We start from the raw sequence: 20,416 nt of genomic DNA, 5'->3' as shown, positions 1-20,416 counted from the left end.
CCGCATCCCAGTTGGTGTTCCCATATAAACTCCTCCCATCATGCACCCCCTTTTAACCCCGTGTTCGCCATTGTTCTGCGCTCTGCGCGCTCCAGAATCCAGATTGCTCCGTCCCCTCCGATCCTTCCCGACCCCACGCACCCTCCCCGTCCCACCGCTCCTCAATAAACCCTGGATTCCGAGAACTCAGAGACTACATCTCTTTAATCACCTCGTCTCCTGCCTGTCTCAGTCTCGGAGGCACTCCGCTCCCGCGCCCGCAGCACCCACGGCGGTGCCCGGTCCGACACGTGTGGGAGGCTCGCTGCGGCAGCCTTCTTTCGTGGGGTTTCGGGGCTCGCCGCCTTTCCCAGAGAGAGAAACCTCACAACATGAGACTGGTTTTGAGATTTTGGAAAGCTAATAAAAATTCTATGCCATAATACAATAATAATTATTATTGTGAAGCAAATGTTCACAAAATCACTATTCTTATTGCCTATGCAGGCTTATTGTGCTCCTTTTAGGAATATGTGCACTCTTTTATTTAAAAAGACACTGGGGTTTGCTTGTGCAGAGCTGTGCACAACTCAAGCTCTCTCTTGTTGAGGATCACAAAGCTGCAGGGGGAGTAGAAGGCACACCAAGGTCGTGAAACCCACGAAGGTGCAATGATCGTCAGAACAGTAAGCGACTTTCCAGTCTTCTTTCCTTCCCTCCCCAAGCAAGCCAGGGCATTGCCAGATGCTGCTGCTGACTCAATGTAAGTAGCTACTGCTCCTGATGCTGTTAAGCAGTTGTTGCTCTCAGGCAAACTTCTAATGGTTTAACAATTAATCTGCTTACTATGTCATAAAATAACCTGATCTACTAACATGAGATATTTGTTCTAGAGCCAAAAGCTTGGACACAGTCAGACCAATGAAATAGTTGGAACAAAGATGATAATCTTGGGATCTGGAGGGAAAGGGGGAGCTAGACAGAAAAGGTGAAGGACAGCTTTGGGGTAGGTTGGGAGAGAACTCTCTCGTCCAGAGATGCAACAGCTATGCCACGTTGCCTGTGCCCTACATGTAGTCAGGTTTCTCTGACTGTTTCTCTGAAACAAGGTTTCTCTCATATGCTACATGACAGTGTAAATGAATAAAAATAATCTGGAAAATAAACAGAGGGCTTTTAATGGACAGGGGAGATAAATGCTAACTTCATGGTTAAGTTACTGAGGGTAGCTTTGGGAGAAGAAAATTTGGCTGGGACTGGAGAAAGAATGTTTGGAGCTGCTGACAATCAAGGTCCAATGAAGAAAGAAAAATATATCCATTTACTGCCATGGATGGCTCACAGAGGATAAGCTGAGTAGACACATACCAACTAAAATAAAATGGCTGAATTATTGTAATATGGGTCATCAGCTGAGAATGGGTTAAACAAAGGACAGAAGAGGTAAAAATCAATGTTTGAGATGCAGACTGCAGACAGTGCACTTCTCTGTGAGCTACAATACTGAAAAGACAGAGAGCTACTATGAATAATCAGGGAAAGGCAATAATCTACTATTTGAAGTGCATATGAAAAATATGGAACATGGGAACTTATCAGTGAAAATGGCAAATCTGACCCAAGCATCACAGTATTTGAAAAGGCCCCTTTTTCCTACATTCAGGCATGATGTTAACCTATCGTATTGGTATCTGTACCTTAGAAAGAAACTAGACTCTTTTGATCTTCTGGGGGTTTTTTTGTCATTAGCTTCTGCCAACACCCAGCCCTTCTAGTTACTGAAAAACCAATTTGTGTTGAGTTACCCTTCAGCTTAAGATGGGTGACCAAATTGTTCCTGGAGGTGTAATTTCCCTCACTGCATACAAGCAGAACATTTTCAGCATTACGCACTAAGTGGCAGTGGACACTACCTTGTACCAATGTAAGCAAGCAAAATAGATGGGTGGCAGAAAACATCTATTGTTTTAAAATAAATTTGTAGCAATCACAGAATTTGAAAAAACACAGGGAAAGTAGAGTAGTACTATTTTCATCCCACAGTAGCATTATAGTATATCAGCATCAGGATATCTAAAGGAACAAAATGGTGACAGCATTTAAAATCCCATCTGACTTCAATTCAGCCTGAGTCTTCACACACCTGCCTCCCTTAGAGTCAGGAACATGACCCACCCACAAAATCCACTTTGTTTTGACTTTCAGTCTATTCTTTCACATTATCTCTGAAACCACAACCACCTGCCACTCAGCAATAATGGGAACCTCCTGCATGGCCCCAGGGCTCATCTCGTGATATGCTCTAGAGTCCCACAGAAGTATCAGGCCTGGGGCTGATCACCCATACCATATGTGTGGTCTTTACAGTCTGAAAACCACTGCTGACTCCTTGGCTTGGAGTGTGAAATCTCAATGGACCAACATGGGTGCAGGGACCCCAGCATGACATCAGGAATTGTAATGGATTCTTTGGGTGTCTGAAGAAGTATGCTAAGATAAACCTCTTCTCTGTCTTCCTCTGTTTAGCTTTCTTCAAAGGCATATAAGGCAGACTAAAGGTGAGACCTCAATTTAAGTTGCTGGACACTAAGATTGATGCCCATTATTTCTACTACAAGGACATTTTCTTCCACAACTAATTGAGTTTCACTCAGTGCTTCTCATCTCAACTGTAAAAGAAGCCTCTGCATTTAGACTGAGAAGATCTTTCCAGATATTAGTGTTTTTAGGTATTGTTCCCACTCACACCTTGTTAGCTAGACCTATATGTGCTTCTTCTGGATAAGATGATATAGAAAACAAGAGTGTGGTAGGTAAGTCTCCCTTGTCTCTGCTACATACCAGAACGTCTGCTGAAGGTTTTGGCTTCTATCCCAAACGTGATGGCAGTAACGATGTATTAAATGGTCTGTTGCACATTACAGTTTATGTAAATGACTACTTCTGCCTCATATTTCTAAGGCTTTTGCTCTGATGTCAGCACCTATGCTTTCCAGGAAGTTGCTTGAGTTACTGTTGCAGCTATTATAACATTTTCCTTCCAATTTCACCTACATAACAGGAAAAAATCTAGGCTACAGTCAAATTATTTTTTCTCTCCATCTCAATAACCATCCCAGGAAGATACAGAAGACTTAGAAACTGAGATTTCTAAGACTCAGCCTTCAGCAGTGAAGATAAAAAACCCCACATATGCATCCAAACACAGATACATAGAGTAATCAAGCAGTGGTGCTATCCTGCCTGGGGTGAAGGTTTTTCTTCACCTTCCTTCTAAATAAATGCTTGAGCTATTTGGTAATGTGAGACATCCAGGCAGTGAACCACAAAACTCTGCTCATACATTTTTTCTTACTTGAGACCCAAACTGTACTGTGCAACATCTAAATGGAAGATCTTGCTAGAGCTTAAGTTTTCAGCTACTTCAGAAACCCCAAGAAGGTGGTGGTTTCTGTGCACATCCCAGAGAAGTCTAGCCCCTCAAAAACTTAATATCATCTTTATCCCTTCAATTTTCAAACTGTTTTTGATGCACTTTAAGTCTGTTTGGGCAAGGGGTTCATAAAAGCAATATATAAAGTCCCAGCAATAAAGTTCAACTTGTTAGAAGGGACAGACACAGAAACTCCTCAACTGCACAAAAGTGGTTTGCATCAATTCTTAGTTTGCTGAAATTATTATTCCCTGGGATCTTGCTTGAGCAAAGACATGGACTTAAAGACTTGTAATTTGTATTAGTATTATTATTACTATTATTATTAATAATATTATTAATATTTCCAACCTGCAATTTGAGTTCATAGATTTCATTCCTCTTGCAGATCTCAATATCAATCAATGATGTAACAGAGTTCATTAATAAGTGGGCAGAAAGAAAGAGATCTGAATATACTGGAGAACAAAAGTATGTTTTAATTTTTAACAATTTTTGTTATAGGTTTTATCTTTGAGGACAGTGGGGAAAAATTAAAAAGAAATAGCTCTGCTAATTCTTGAAGCTTCCTATTTTTAAAAAGTAGATACTTGAAGTTTTCTAAAAGAAGTCATAAATTTTTAACAGGGTACATGTGCTACAATGGTATCTATTCATTACTTAGAACTGGGAAATCACTTTAACTTTCATCGGGTGTATAAAAGTGCTATCTTCCTGGATTGTTACAACTGTTATTTTATTTTATTTTAGAATGTGCTACAAGGATATGTAGAATTTTGAACTCTAGTTTGGTTTTTACATAAGCCATAGTATTTTTGCATTTTATATTAATATACATAATAGATGCTTTGTACTTGGAATACATAATATATTTTTATAGCAATTATTTTCTAATGCAAGAGATTATTTTTATCATTTATGGAGATAAATATCACAACAGAAATTAAGAATTGTGCATCCTACTCAAGGTGAATAGAATAGATGTGTATCTCCATCACTCACTCTAACTCCATATTAGACCTAAAGTCAAGCAAAAATACTTTGTACAGTTAATGCTGTTAAATAAAACCTGCCTTTTTATTCAGACATAAATTCTATTTAAAATCTCTCTTAATTCTATTTTCAGAATCTCCAGAGTGAAACAATACTTTATTCTAATTTAGTACATAGGATATACAGAGGTTCAGAGACTCTGCTTGCCAATATTCATTGACAAACCATACTCAGCAGAAAGAAAAGTGGATTTCCAAGATGTGTGGTAAACTGCCTGTAGAAAAAAACTCCTGGCATTTGTTACATCATCTGGATTGTACAGGTGCACATCCATCTTCTCCCATATATGGAAAATAAGAACTGCATACTCCATTCAAATGGTTTTAACTTGTTTACAGCTAGACTGGAGACAATATTTATCATCACAAAGTATAAAGCCAAATGTCCTTTTTCTTCAGGAGCACCAAAGATTAACAGATTAGAATGTTTTCCACATGTCCACTTTACTGTCAAGAGAATATTAAAGAAGTTTTCCAGCTTCCGCAGCTCAGCCAGATGTCAATGGATCCCACAGTGAAGCAAAATTGGCAGACTAGCCTTCTCATGACCCCGGCATTGTTTTATCAAGGATCAGTTTAAAAGTATAAAGGGCCATTTCTTGCTGAGATCTGTAATGTTTTTCAGCCCTTTTCCCCTGCAATTACACAAAAGTGCTGACTTTGTTGAACTACTGATATGCAGTAGTATTTCTTATGACTTCTCTCACACTGTGCTGTAATTGCTGTTTATGTTGGCACAAGAAAAGTACCACGTCTTGTTTCCACTGTACATTTCCGGACTCTGGTTTCAGTAACATCAGTGTAGGATATTGTACTGGGCATATGTTTTGTTGTGTAAACATTAACTGGTAATTTACCCTGTCAGTCTCCACAGTATGGTCTCTAATTACCAGAGGCTGAGGGGCTTCAGATGGACATTTTACAAAATATTTACAGCAGCTATGCTGCTTCTTTTTTTTTTTTCTTCACTGGTATTTGCATTTTGAAAAATCATTGCAAGGGTAAAACATACAATACCATCAAATACCAAGAAACAAAACCTCAAACCAAAGCCAAATGTATTCATTTTTGTGCACCTCATTCTCTGGAGAAACCAAAGACTAGTTTCCCAATTATTTAAGTAAAAATCATAGCAATATTACAGTAAACACGATGGTATAATAAAGTACTAGATATTTCTGTTTGCTTGCAATTTGATCATTCCCTTTGTATTTTTTTAACAAGAAAAAAATACTTATATTGGTATGGTTTTCTTAAAATTTATTCTTGCTAAATAGCCTGTGAACTTGCAAATGGCTGTGCACATCCTTATTTGATTCAAAACTCAGACAAATGTATTTAACAAATGGGACCACTAAGGTGTTGCTGGAAAATCTAGCATCTACTGCAAAGATTGAGAACCAAGAAACAACCTCCCTTTAAGAGCTATGGAATATATGTTTTAGTCATTCATCTGTATAATTTCAAGGAAGTAGAACTTCACATTTTGTGCAAAAATACAGTGTCTTGAGTAGAATTCCAGGGTGGGATTATACAGTTAATAATGACAGTAACATGAGCAAAGAAGATGCAATCAAAAACAGGGCATTTTTTGGCCACCCTAGGCAGAGTGAATCTTTATTTCAAATAAAATTTTCATCACAATTTTCATTATAATGCAAGAAACTTTTTTTTTAAAAAGCATTACAGGTTCTCATCTTTTACTTTTCCATTATAATTGGATCAATTTGGTAATGTTAATCACATTACAGTACCTTACCATATTACACTGCCTCCATAAGAATCTTCCCTTCAAATACTTTGACAAATAAAGTGGTAGCATTAAGGTGGGGAGCCACAAAATGTAAAATGTCTAGCAAATATTTTGTCTTATTCTGATGAAAATTTCTTTTTATAAAAATACATTTTCAATTGCCTGTTCGATTGCTGTCAGCAGTAAAGCCAGAACAATTCTTTTGTTTAAAAAGGCATTCAACTTAGAATCCTATCTTTTGCTATGGATGCATGTTATATTGCCCTGTGCAATCTACTCTTACTTTGTTTAGTTGGTTTATTCTTTAGAGGAAAACATACTACATAAAATTAAAAATTCTTGCCTATTGTTGCAACTCCTAGTGCAAGCAAAATTTAACTGCCATGAACATTGATCAGAGAAAAAAAATCTTTCTTTCCATAAGTGTTTACTTTATGCATTTGAATGGACTCTGTTAAGCAAATGACATCATTTGACTCTGGCAATCTCACCACATATCACTTACACTAAGCAACAAAGGACAAAAAAATTAAACAGGCAAACATGCAAGCTGGGAAAATTATGGAGTGTATAAAACTATCATTCATTTATGTTCAAAAATTATAAAAAAGTTTTTATTTCTGAATGCTTGGCTGTTTCAATTTATAGTGCAATATTTCAAAAGAAAAAAACAAAAGATAAATGACAAATGATTTGACCCAGGAGACTGTTTCAGTGTTGCTTCTGCACAGCACAGAAGGAAAAAATGATTGTCATACTTTAAATACTACATCAGCTTTGGTTTCTGTCTTAGCTGAAGAGTCATCTTCAACTTATTCCACTTATGCAAATGTTCACTTGTTCTCCCACAGCTACAAAGATCCACCCAACACACTCATTTGGAGTGAGTTCAGAACTTCAGCCTGTCTGGTCACATTTATCTATGGATTTCCTGCAGTTTAATTTACCTTAGAAAACATCCTAAGAGCTTGTTTAAAGCCACCTACTTCTCAGCAATCGGAAGTAAACCCTCCTCCTTCATTGTTTGATGAATGATAATAAAATTCCTTCTGAGGAGCTGTAAATATGCAAGAATGGCCAGAGGTTTAGTTCCACCCCCTCAGCACAGCTGTCTGTAGAGCTGCCCAAAAAGGAAGGAAGCATCATCCTGTAAACACTACACTTCCCTACTGGAGGCCCTGGGATTTGTCATTTCCCTAGTCTGTTCCTGACATGGCAAACTCCTCTGACCCTTGCTTAGGTCTGAAATTCAGGCTCCATGCAATATCCTCTTTTTCAGGCAAAACTAGAATGCACATACTCATAAATAATGAAGAGTCAGGAAAAGAAACAATAATTTCCAAGAGGGAAGCATTGTAGTGATTCTGTCCTCTTTTTACAGTTGCCATTAAACTTTAAGAAAAACTACTTAAGTGCAAAAAGGGAGAGGGAGTTGTTCCCATCAAGTAGAAAAATAAACATGTCTAAAAACCATTTATCTTCTAGCTGATGTGTACTGATTAAAGTACAATAGGATTATAGGGAGAACGTCTAAAAACAAGTCAAGCAACTCTTATAGAAATAATTTATTTTCAAAATACCATGTAAATGAAATAAGGAATTAAAGTCTCAATAAAAAACCGGTTTTAAAGGTACTTAAGTGTATCTTCACCAACTTTTGAAATTTTTCTTTCATAATTATTTTTAAAATTATGTTGAAATATTGGATTTTATTTCTGTCACTGCTCCACATACCTTTTTAATGTCCAGCATGTAAGCTCAAATCCCCAGGGACATCAGCAGCACACTCAGAGCTGACCAGAACCTCTGAAATGTCATCTCCGGAGACATCCTTATATGTCATTATGGAATGCCACTTGTGTAACACCACAAATGCTACTAGGAATGACAGCAAAAATCTCTCCTTTGTGTGGCTAATGCACAGGAAGTTGTGCTCCTTTGTGGCTATATATATGACCAAAGACCTAAATAGCATCAGGTCTGGAATTCAATTGTCCACTGTGTGTAACTCTTGCACAATCCTTGGCACAGCTTTGCCCTGGGGCAGACAGGGCTCCACCAAGCAATTACTGGCACAGTCTGGGAATTAGCACCATTTAGGGATCATCCATAGTTGTCAGTCTGGATTTTTGGAGGGTAAGAATTTGATTTTCAGGATGCAAAATTTACATAACTGGCCATAGTGCCAGAGAATCCAGGATGTGCTGAGCATGGCAACCCTTTAAAGGAGTGATACAGCAACTGCAGGAAGGCTAACCCTATTCAGACATACAAGCTCATCTCTAAAATAACCATGGCAGCTGATGAGACAGCAATTGAGGGAGAAATGCATGCTGTGGTAGGGGTGCTGAGAAGGGAGAGTGGGATGGGCTTGCAAGGATGGGGCAGTTCTGAGATGAGCTAGTTGTGTAGGATACTTATTTGTGGAAATTCCATTTGATTTCTTGTGGAAGTTGGAAGATGTGGGAGAGACAAGCAAGACACCATAAAACTAAAAGGGACAAGTAACAATTGCAGAGAACTAGCTTGTCTTTCTGTGAATGGCAAAGTGCTTATGCAATGCTGCATAAGACACAACAACCTTCAGACCAATGAAAATTATTTTCCAATCACCTAGGTAATCAAGACTTTGATTTTTAGGAATTGAATCAAACACAGTTGTAAAATAACTGTTATCAGTTCAATTTCTGATTTTTACAGGAGTCATCCCATTAAACCTACAGCCAGTATCAATCACGTAAAAAGGTACCCCAAAACACTACCTTTTTATGCATGCAATCCACTCAAGACACAATAGAAATCTGTCTTGAGGAATTTGACACCAGTGTGCCCTCTCCATAGTTTATGCATGCTAAAGAGCAGTGATTTCAGTTTTTTGGTGCTGTATTTTCACAGCTTCTAAAAGTACTAAATATTTATTTTAAATGTGGCTTAGCATTTTGAAAACTATTTTATACTAATTTGTTCTATAAACACCTGAAACCCTTTTTTTTATTTTGAAAAGCCTTCTTACATTTCCAGCATTTGGAAGTAATTTGTTTCTAGTCCAAAAAAATGAATGTCTGTCTCTAACAGAAAGAGCTGGATTACTGCCCAGTCCACTTCAGGACTGGATGATGCTGACTCTTACCATTTAAATAGTCAAGTTAAACAAGACACAGTTGGGATGATAAAAGGAGGTCTGTAAAAAGACTATTTCTCTGGCCATGTGGACTTGCAACTATCAAACAATGACTAGGAAAATAATGTGAGAAAAAAAATGATGTTAGTGCCAGGGAAAACATTAGGATTAGGTGAATGCAGGAGCATGGTATCTGTTCACATCATTCTTTCCTCTTGCCAGTGAGCTGCCAGCAGGATATTTACTCTGCTTAAGCACTGACAGAGGCAAATAATGGCAAAAAGTTATTACAAAAGAGAACAAAGTGAAGAGGAGGTAGACACTCACAGGCTGTGTGGACTATTACCCTAAAAAGCACCTATAATCTGTTAATTTTGTATCTAAATTATATTCTATGATATTTTGTGTGAGGCTTGTTTGCAAGCACTATTTCGTAAGCTTCTTATAAGCTGAACAAAGGTGAAAAAAACAGAATTCTCTTCTCATATTCTATTAACGCTAATTCCTTTCCCTTTTGCAAACTATAGTTCCAGATATAACAACTAAAGATTCAGCAAAACAGAATCTGATGAAGACCAGAGATTTAAAGTAAATTCTCTGAATCTGTTTATTTTTGCATGGGAAGAAGTGCATTCCAAAGAGGAGAAAGGTGCACAGTAAAGAAAGGGATACTAGAATTAATTTTAGGTACTGATCTACCAAATCAGTATGGCCTTAATGGTTCTAGATTTAATGAATCAGAAAATAATCCATGAAGTTTTAATGGGAATGTACCACTGACATTGAAGAATGAAATGTGTAAATCAATGCCATTCACAGGATGGGTAACTCAAAAATTAAAGCATTTAAGAAGTGAATAGGAAAGACACAATAAAAGCACATTTCAAGAAAAAAAGTAGATGCATGCAAGGAGGACACAAGCACAGAAAAAGAATGTGTGAGCCAAATTAATATTTTTTTATAAATACACAGCTTCAATACTATTTGCAAAGAAATTATCTTTGCTTTTAAGACAGAAAACTAAAACCACTTCAGATTTTATTTGTATAGCTGCTGCAATGATTTATCCATTCATATTCCATTTAGACCTAGAGTAATAAGTAAGTATGAATTTGCAGAGATATAAAGAAAAATGCATAGATTTTCATGTGAAAATCAACATTTTAAAATATTTAAAAGACAGTTGAGGTTTGATTGTATGCCAAAGGGAAGTCATGTCTACTGTTCCAAGTCAGCTCTACTGAGGTAATTTGAAGATGAGAATAATCTATACCTGATGGAGAATCTCTTTGATTAGTATCCTGAAACAGACTTAGACTTGAGGTTTGTTGGTTCAGTAACTAGGGCTGTAAGCTTCTGAAATCCAATCATCATATTAGAAGCAGCTAGAACAATGTAGATTTTTATTATTTGTTAATCCTTTATACTAGACTAAGTTTCATTTAAAATAGAAACCAAAACACATAAAACCATACATACAGGCTACTTATTGGCATATGCATGTAAACAAATTTTTGCCTCAGGAATTCCCACTGCTATTTCAATATACAGCAACAAATACATTCCCTTTCCTAACCTAAAATGTTCAAACAATAAGAATCTTGAAACAAAGCCTACCATTTCATTTTTTTCCTAGTAATACTGTTACAATTGTACTAATAGTAATGATTCATTTATCTGTGGACTCCCAGACTATCAAGTTTTTCTGAAGCATAAGGATATAGTTCAAAAACTTCCAGCTCCTCAGAAATTGCATGCTATGCACTTTCTGCCAAAAGCATGAGAAAGCAATAAAAATGCAGTTGCTAATTCTTTTGTACTGATCTGAGAAAAGAGCAGGAGTGGAGCTGCCTGCTCATTTGCTTGATTTCTTTGCTGATTTTGATAATGAATGCCTATGTTTTAATTTTCTTCCCATATGTATGTCTGATTTATCCATTTGTGCAATATGCTTCTTCACTGACAATAGTAACTGGCTGACTGCTCAGTAGCAATATTGTTTGATCAAATGCAAGTGTTTTTCTACTTTCTCAAAGTAGACATCTTCTTTTTAAGTTTTTTTCAGAGAAGAAAATGTGTACTTTGCAGCCTGGTACCTTTTCATAATTCACCTACCATTATCCCCCTAATTTATCTGCATTCAAATAGAGTCTTATTCACTTGTCTTGTTAGCGTTCAATCTCAAAAAATTCTACTCACTTTTTTTCCTAATATTGCCTATTTCTTTGTCTCCAACATCTGCTTTTTTTAATTGCTTGCTTTAGCTAAGTGCTATGTCATTTCCACAGGGAAGGCGGAATAAAAGGAAATAGAAACAAAAAGGCAAATTGATGTTTTCTAAAGAATTTTATGTTACTGCCAACACTTATTCTAGGTTGCTAACAAATAATTCAAAAGTACTGTTTATACTTTCAAATCTAGAAAATACACAGTAAGTGCCCAGGAAAATTTGATTCTTAAAAATATCCAAAAGTAGAAAGCTCTAGAAATACCCTTATTTAAAAGAACAGTAATGTTGTAATAAAGTCTCCTGCTTCACCGAAAATTATGTGTATTCCCATTCTCATATATTTGATCTCAAACTTTTTCTTTTGCTGTTGCTCACAATGGAAATCTAAAATTTGAAAAAAATTTATTTCTACAAGTTAGAAAAATTGTCCTTAACATGAGCATTATGGTGTTGCAAATTATTCATTTAAGCAGGAAAACCTAGGACCCACAGGCCAATATATCCATAACCCTGTTGATGAGTGCTTTCCAGCTCAAAGAAATTCCGTTTCATAATTCCATTTGTTTCCTGCCATTTAGCCAACTTTCCACTTATTACATGCCTCCACGCCTTAATATTAACTTCCAGTACAGAATGCTGTAAATTGTTTTCTGAAAAATCAGATCATGTGATGGCCCTTGTATATCCTTTGTCTTCTTTGGCAGTGATTGCTTCAAAGAATTCCAGCAAAATACTGAGGCTTGACCAGCCCTTCCTGAATTCTGTGCAGCTTCTCAGTCAAGCTGTTTTGTTTTTTTCTTAAAATGGTTCCCTATCTGAACCTTGAAATTAGTTTATGGAGTTCTCTTTTTAAGTCTTCTACAGTTTCCTGGCATATATTTGTAAACAGATGAGGAAAGCAAACTTGTGAGGTCTGTTGAAGCCTTTCCATTTCTATGCTTTCCTCAAAATAGGATTGTTCTTACAGATTATGTATTTATTTAGAAATTCATCATTATGGGCATTATAGGTATATGCTTTTATGTCAGTCTCAAAAAAACAGGTCTGAAAACTTAAGAGGAGAATGTCAGAAAAAGTAATCTGGCACCTCAGAGAGATGTTTAAGTGCTATCAGACACCTACAGCAACTTCTCAGGCTTTCTTGAGGGTTTGGTTTTTTTTTTTACCAACAGAGCTGCTAATGGAGAACTGTTAGGGCTTTGTGTACACCCAAACACCAGGAAATTATTTCTGGATTCCAAGTAGGAATATCTTGCCTCTGCAAGACAAAGCCTCCAGCTGAGCTCCAAGATCAAAGCACATGAGACCTGTCATCTGTCAGCACCCACTCCCATACCTGCCATTAAAAAGCCATCCTTAAAGCAGAAGTTATTGGTTGCCAGGCCCTTCTCTAAAGACTCAGCTGTCTTAAGCAGCAGCAAGGACAGACTGCTCCATAAAAGAAAGAAAGCAAGGAGCCATGAGCTATAGCCAGGCAGGCAGTGGTGGCAACCTCACAGAAAAAAACAAAGCCAGGAACTTGAACCAGAGATTCAAGATCAGAACCATGCCTGGACACAATAACCAGGAGCAGACAAGATCAGACAGGTCTGAGGGTAAGCCAGTAAGTGAAGCCAGCAGGTGAGGATGAGAATTGAGAATCAGGGAGGTACAAGACTGGGCACAAGTGCAATTGCAATGCTGCTGCAGACTAGCTCAGTCAAAGGCAAAGCACCAGAGCTTCAGGTTCAAAGCCATTGCCATGTGAAGGAGAGGCAGCCTGCACTGAGATCCTTAGCAGCAGCTCCTGGACAAGAGATCTCAGCAGCAAGTTGCCCTCTAACCTGCACCTGAAAGGGGTCATGACAGTTTGTCACTTCAAGCAAGCTCAACAGCCATAAAAAGCGAATCCTGTATTTGGGGAAGAAAAAAAAAAAAGCAAAAAAGCAAAAAAAATAAAAGCAAGATGGACAGCTACATCTAGGTGATGGTTTTGGGTGGAAAATTCATCTCATCTAAGGCTTTGTATGTAAGTTCACGTAAATCATGGTGGAGGGAATTTTAAACACAAGGGTTTTTTAGTAGCTTAACTTAGGCTCTACCATTTCATGCTGCTGGCTGTTGTGAACTCTACTCCTGTAACAAAATGATCCTTGTGACTTAATAAACTATGAACTTCAGCATGTATGTTCAGATTCGTCTCCTGGTTCTGCCAGTTAAAACAGACAGACAAATACTGAGTGCCTTTGAGTGAACCTAGTTTTTACTGCATAAGTAAACTGAATACACAAAAATATGCAGGTTGTTTAGTGTCTCCAACATGCACCAAGAGGCTAGAATCAATTTAGTTAAGTGATGCAGGGAAGAGGTCAGCAGTCAGCCATTCTTACTTGGATTTACCTTTCTTTTAAGTTTATTTAATCTTTAAAATTCAAAGATCTTAAAGAAATATGTAAAATATTATTAAATATTTTAAGTTCTTTATAAGGGGATATATTACAATGTTTGTAATGAAAACCTGTACTCACAAAACAGGATTTTGCAGTCTGAACCTTGAAAGTTTAAAGACTGCTAAATTCTGTTTCTGATATTGAAGTGGGGATTTTATTTTGATATTCCTGTTTTCTGAATAAAGAAGAAAGTAGTAAAAACTAGTTTCATTTGGCATGTAATCAATCTCATTGATCTCATTGTGTCCAATAAGGTGGAAATGACTACACAAGGTGGTAAAAATCCTTGGTCCTTCTAAGTCATTAGAGTTTTATACTTGTTTTCTTTAAGTTGGAATTTGATCCCCATAGTGTAGGGATCAGTTCATAATAGTGAATTAGGATAGTGATTTGAATTTGATAAAATTCTACGGGCTTACCATGTGATTGTTTCATTTATTCAGATATCACAGCCAGACAAATATCCCCTTTGCCTTCTAGCATACTCTTTCTCATGTTTGAATATATGTTATGAAGACAGACAAATCTATTTCTGGCAACTACACAAGCTTTACTGGAAAAGAGTTCTTTAACACTTCCATTAAAAACTTTCCCTTTCATACCCAATCTGTACATACAATGGGAGTCAGTTGTTAATGAAACTCAAATCTCCTTAGATCAATGGCCTACCTTACCAGGGCCTCTCCAGAAAGAAGTTTCCTGACCCATCTTTTTACCCTTCCTTGGAGGTCTGTAACGATTTCCTATAAATGTTTTATTACTTCTTTTAGCTACACTATGCATTTGTCACAGTAGCCAACCCACATATGTAATTTTGCTCAAAATACCATAACCTCTAACTAGACCTCCACATTACTTCCCATCTTCTGAATTGTCTCTTTAGTAAATTCTATACTCAGGTACTTTTATATTAAGCCATGTAACCAAGAGCCTGTCACGTTTCTACTTTAAATGTTTACTTGGTTTGTTCGGAAGCATTGCTTCATGTTCCCCACATTTTTACACAGATTCTTTTCATAAAAGAAAGTGAATTTCCTTTCTCTCTGTATTATTCACTTCAGCCATTTAGAAAACTACTTATGCTTTAAAAGTTGGCTAATCTCTCTCCCATCTTTCACTACCTATCCTTTTGCTAAAACAACACATATAAAACTGAATACTAAAATTTCAAGACTACTGCCCTGCTAATTTCTTATACAGATATGGCCTGTCAGTTCTAGATGACTTTGGATCAGCCCCAAATGAAAGAAAATATTCTGGGTAGTATAATCCTGCATGAAACAATGTGATCTGTATAAAAAATCACTTACTGAATCACCAGCAACTCTTTCCACTCCTAGGAGATCTCCCATCGAAGCAATGCCTGAATTAGTGCAGAGTGATTTGTGGCTTTCCAGCTGTCATTCATTAATTCTTAGGAAATACAATATACAATGCAACAGTACTCAGCCCGAGGTTGTATTCTGCGATGCCTTAGGAAGAGTGTAATTTGTCTGCTGAATGTTCTTTAAACTTCTTTTCAAACAATAACTGTAGCCTATTATTTCTATGACCCCCCAAACACATTTCACTCTTGATGAAATATTGTGTTGGTCACACAGACCCATTAAGGGGGAAGGGAAAGGAATTGTGTCTGAAAAGAGTTTGGTTTATGAAACAGCAGCTGAGTTGAAGACAAGGGGTTTTATTCCAGGGCTCTGCCACTCCTGTATGTTTGGCAGAAAGGAAAGCATAGGCAAGCCTGACAGCAGGGACTAGAAATGACCTGGGCACTCTGATCCACTGGCTTTAGCTCTTCACCACACAGCTGACCTGTAAAAGTTGTTTTAGAAGGAGTATTGCTTAGCTATAATTCACTGCTAGCTGCCCTGGTTTTCTGACGAGAGACATGAGAGGACATTGTGAGGTGCAGACCCTGTTTCAGGATCCAAGCCTGGGGACCTTTTTTAAGTGAGCCAAGGAGCTGCTTGTACAAAGCCAGTCAGAGAGACTGTGTAATGCCTGCTTCATCAAGGACTTTTGGCAAAATCTATGACAAGTTCAGCTCAGCCAAAACCACTGCACCTTTAGACATGCACTGTAGGAGACCTTGAGCACAGAGGGAAGTTTTGTGGTGGGTGTCAAGCACCCCTGGCTTCCCAGAAATCTGAGAAGGTTGCATAGGAATTTCTTTTTAAGTCTTACTCTCTTGAATTTGCACGTTAATTATCCTACACTACACATTAGGTACCTAAGAGGTTTTTTTCCCTTTAACTCTTACACAACTCTCTTGGTTTAAGAACTAAACAAAAAGATAGGAGCAAGAGGTAAACATGAGACAAGAATCACTAACAACAAATACTGGAGTTAATAAAGCATAGCCATTTTTCAGTGTTTAGTAGGCACCGTGACAGCAATTTTTTTAAGGAAGGATTTGAAAAATAATGCTTTCAGTATTTTTATGGCCAACTCCTCCCATGCTCAGGGGTTTTCATACTTTTAGCTATTGCATCTGCAACTGAAGCTAACTGTGAAATTAGCAATTTATTTATCCCATGGTACATACACATACATTTGCAACAGTAAAAGTGAGTAAGGGTGAATAGTGAATGCTGTGAGTAAAAGTTAGAATCTTTTTTACTATATTATGTCATTCCCTGTTTAATCAAATACCAGCAGATTTCCGTATTGAAACTTTCCTTGTTCCTTCAAGTAGCTTATACCACAAATACTGTTTACACAATTATATCTAAATAACATAATATGAGCTCTGCCAAAATAGCAAGTCGGACAAAGGAAAGTTTGACCTTCAAAATAACTGCCAGAATTGCAAAGAAACAGAAGATATCATTAAGTATAAAGCAGAACAATAAAGGCCTACAATTTCTAAATAGCTTTTGATTCTGTAACACTTAGTAAAAGTAGGTCTCCTTAGGAAGGCATGTGCATATTAGGATGTTTTTCAAGATTATATCTTTACAAAAAATACATTAGAACTTGCAGTCTGTTTCTGCATTGTGTCCTATTATGAAAAATATATCAATATAAGGGAAAAAAATCTCTTATGGAAATTAACTCTGATTATTTAGGCAAAGAGCTGAAAGGTGATTAAGTAAGATATAAAGTTGTGGCTAATCTTACTAGAAAGGTATAACTGATAAAAAAGAATAATGAAGGCATATGAACAGTGATAAAATTATCTAGACAATTTTGTGCACATTACTACCAATATTTTAGATTTCTCCATCTGAAATTGAGATGTAATTATGCATTCTTCCATTTCATATTTAGACATCTCTGTAAAATACAAGTTTTAGTTTAGTGGAAAACAAACATACAGCTGTTCCTAAGAAAACTGGAATCTGAGATATCAGAATTTTTTTTTATCTCCCTCTTTCATCTAATGTCAATGAAATGTAATAATCATCACTGTTTCTTAGTGATTTTGTATGGAATTGAAGGTAATTAATAGATAAGATTTGACATTTCCTGGTAAGGGCAACAGCAATAATACCAGCAGGCAATCTGATGTGTGAGCAATACTTTCCTAAAGTTTAGTGAATGCCTTTTTGCTCTCCTAATGATTTCTTTAAGGGCAGGATTTTTTAAAATTACACATTGAATTAAAGTAAGGGTACTATTAATGTATATATAAAACGAGAAACCAAGTTACCTGTATGGCTGTGAGGATATTGGCTAATGCCTGGCCATACGTGTCATGACAGTGAACAGCAAGAGCACTCAGAGGAATTTCTTTCATAACAGCTTCCAACATTTTTTTCATACTTCCAGGAGTCCCCACACCAATTGTATCTCCCAGAGAGATTTCATAACAGCCCATACTGTACAGCCGCTTAGATACCTGATTAGAAACAGAAAAACACCAAGAGATCAAGATGATAGAGTATAAAATAGGGTCAAGAAAATACATTATAAAGGATATACTAAAACATACAGGTTTTAGGTTTTGACCTACTGAGGTGGATCTATTTATCAGACACCCTCTATTCACTCTTGAAAACAGCCATTGAAGGAGAACATCCCACAGATCCTCTTATTTTAAAATTATAGTTGTGGAATGTTCTGTGCATGGAATAGCCAACCAAGTCAAATCTATTGAAAACTTGCTTTCTGACTCTTGCACAGAATACAAATAAGCAAAATTTTAATATTATGAATAAATTTTCTGTCAAGCCCTTTTCTAACATTTTCTTCTCTCTGGGGGCTTCCCAGCTGTTTGGTTTTCTCCATGTACTTTTCAGCTTACAAGCTGTGCAGGGTAAAGACCTGTCCTTTTGTTTGCATATTACATGGAGCCAACTAAGACAATAAATAATTAACACAAAGCCTGATTTTTCTTTCTCTTGGCACTTAAAAAATCAATGAAAACTGAAATTTTAACATGTTGAAGTCAGTATTAATTTTGCAATATTAATTTTGCTTGCTTTTCATGAAATCAAACATGTAAATACTAAAAAAGCAAAACTGCAACATAATTAACATTCTAGTCCTAAAGTTTTAAAAATTTTCTTACTATCAAACAAAACCATATATGAATAGATCTTAGTTATGTAAGTAGAGCCCTAAATATTTCTGCAATTAGGTCTCTGAGGAGTTCTTTGCATGAGTGAGAACTGAGGTCTGGCTCCATAATTTTTGTATGGAGAGAAACACATTCAGAAGCACAAAATCTTGTTTTCACTGAAAATATTGCTTCAGGAATTGAACGCAGGATCTTTCCATCTTATTTTTGTTGGATTTATTTGGAAAGGTTCCATCTTGTTTTCAGCTGCTTAATATGTTTGTCCCCTTTAGGATTCCCCACTGTGTATAAAAGACTCAAAAAGACCACTCCACTGGAACAGAATCTCAGTCTAAAAACTAAATGTTTAGAAATGAAAAAATACAACCCTTTTCCAAGACATCTTCAGTCGCACTGCAGTCTACTGTTAAAACAATTCCAGGACTTCATCAGTGGGATTGCTGTGAGCATGTCTGAGGAAGCTGACAAAGTGCTGCACCAGCAGTCTCGGAAGTCCTGGATTAATACTGCTGTTCACTTAATTCAAAGAACAGCTGAAAAAGAACTTCAAATAGTCTGAATCATCCTGTTTAAGACTCGGAAGTGCTATGACTATTGCAAATGTGGTAAAACTGTGCTTTAAAGTCAGACTCCCTCGTTCATACACATATAAATTCAACACACATTTTAAGAAAGGGACATTCACCAGATTGCAAAACCGATTCATCTCACAGCATATTTTTATATCATCAACACATGGCAGGCATTTTAATTTGACTATTGTTGTAAGAAAAAAAGGGATCATCTGCAGTTAGTGGTGGATTACATCCAGGTAAATCCCAAACCTTACTTTTTCTTTAAGATCAGGGCAAAGAACAATACTGCATTTTTCTCCCTGTTCTTTTTAATTCATGATTCAAAACTTTTCTTGATGAGCATTTTAGTCACAACTTGGACTATATAAACTGCTAGAAATCATACTGCATTCACTTCTTTTTCATGCTCAGTCCTCAGGTCTTTCAGCTTCCTGAATATAAAGTTCTGAAAGATGAAATAGGGTGAAACTGCTAACAAGCTGAGCATCATCATTGACTTCTCATGAACTAACCTTAAAATGATCCTTAAAAAGAGATCTATATTTAATTTCAAGAATAAGAAGCATGCTTGGAAGCTGAATGGCAGTTTTGCATACTGAATTTTTTATTCTACCATAGTAGAAGGCAGCCCGTTAGTTATATTTTTGTAAGTTTTCAATGTGGATTTTTGGGAGGAAGGTGTCAAAGAAGAGAACACACTGTTTTTTCAATGTAATCAGGCTGTGATTATGAGCTTTCATCTTTGTTGATTGAACAGGGTTGTGTTCTGCACAACTGAGCAGTTTTACTATGCGTGAGTCTTGTGCTACTCCCCTTGAGAACACTGTCCTGACACTAAACATTGATCGAAATGGGAATTGGTGACCCAGCACTGCAACCCCTTCGGCATGTGAACAGTCCTACTCCTGGAGATAACATCTAAAACTATACTCTCATACTGAATACAAAAGATCGTAATCCAGTTAGAGATTATTTTAAACAACAACAACATAAAGACCTGCAGTTCTTTTGCTTAAGGGAAACTTTAATGATCCAACAATATTCAAACAAGAGCAGGTGCATTTTCTATAGTTTGTTCAGTAGGTGTCCTGGATAATATTTAAGTGAATCTGCTGCTTTAGGTTAAAAGAAAGCTAAGGAGAGAAATAAGTAGGCAGAAAGATAATAACAGCCAAGATAATGGATTATGCAACTGTCTTCAAGGATGTTATACAGTGTTTCCAACAACTTTCAAGCTTTATTTCCCTGAAGTTGAAATTCACAAACCACAAAATGATAAATGGTCAAACAGTGACTCCATTTCAAGAATCAGCAGAATAATA

At 36.7% G+C, this 20,416-nt stretch overlaps 1 protein-coding gene and 1 long non-coding RNA gene across 5 annotated transcripts in view; one reads left to right on the top strand and one right to left on the bottom strand.

Annotated features, from left to right (window-relative positions):
• HMGCLL1 (3-hydroxy-3-methylglutaryl-CoA lyase like 1) overlaps positions 1-20,416 on the bottom strand; it is a 78,102-nt gene that overhangs the window by 14,484 nt on the left and 43,202 nt on the right. For 2 of the 4 annotated variants that reach the window (XM_085056625.1, XM_085056624.1), the window contains exon 7: positions 17,650-17,838. In XM_085056625.1, coding sequence (XP_084912751.1) covers positions 17,650-17,838 — 189 coding nt within the window. Of the gene's footprint in view, positions 1-7,164; positions 7,275-17,649; positions 17,839-19,348; positions 19,540-20,416 lie in introns of those variants that run through there. The other 2 variants (XM_085056626.1, XR_014851066.1) reach the window with 2 other exon arrangements.
• LOC146440180 (uncharacterized) lies at positions 2,286-6,248 on the top strand. The gene is made up of 3 exons (XR_014851070.1): positions 2,286-2,792; positions 3,917-4,040; positions 4,539-6,248. It is a non-coding gene; the product is annotated as an uncharacterized LOC146440180 (long non-coding RNA).

This window comes from Lichenostomus cassidix, chromosome 3, assembly GCF_008360975.1.
Source record: "Lichenostomus cassidix isolate B80296 chromosome 3, HeHo_3.0, whole genome shotgun sequence".
In the NCBI taxonomy this organism is placed as follows: domain Eukaryota; kingdom Metazoa; phylum Chordata; class Aves; order Passeriformes; family Meliphagidae; genus Lichenostomus; species Lichenostomus cassidix.
This window is presented reverse-complemented; position numbering and strand designations above follow the sequence as displayed.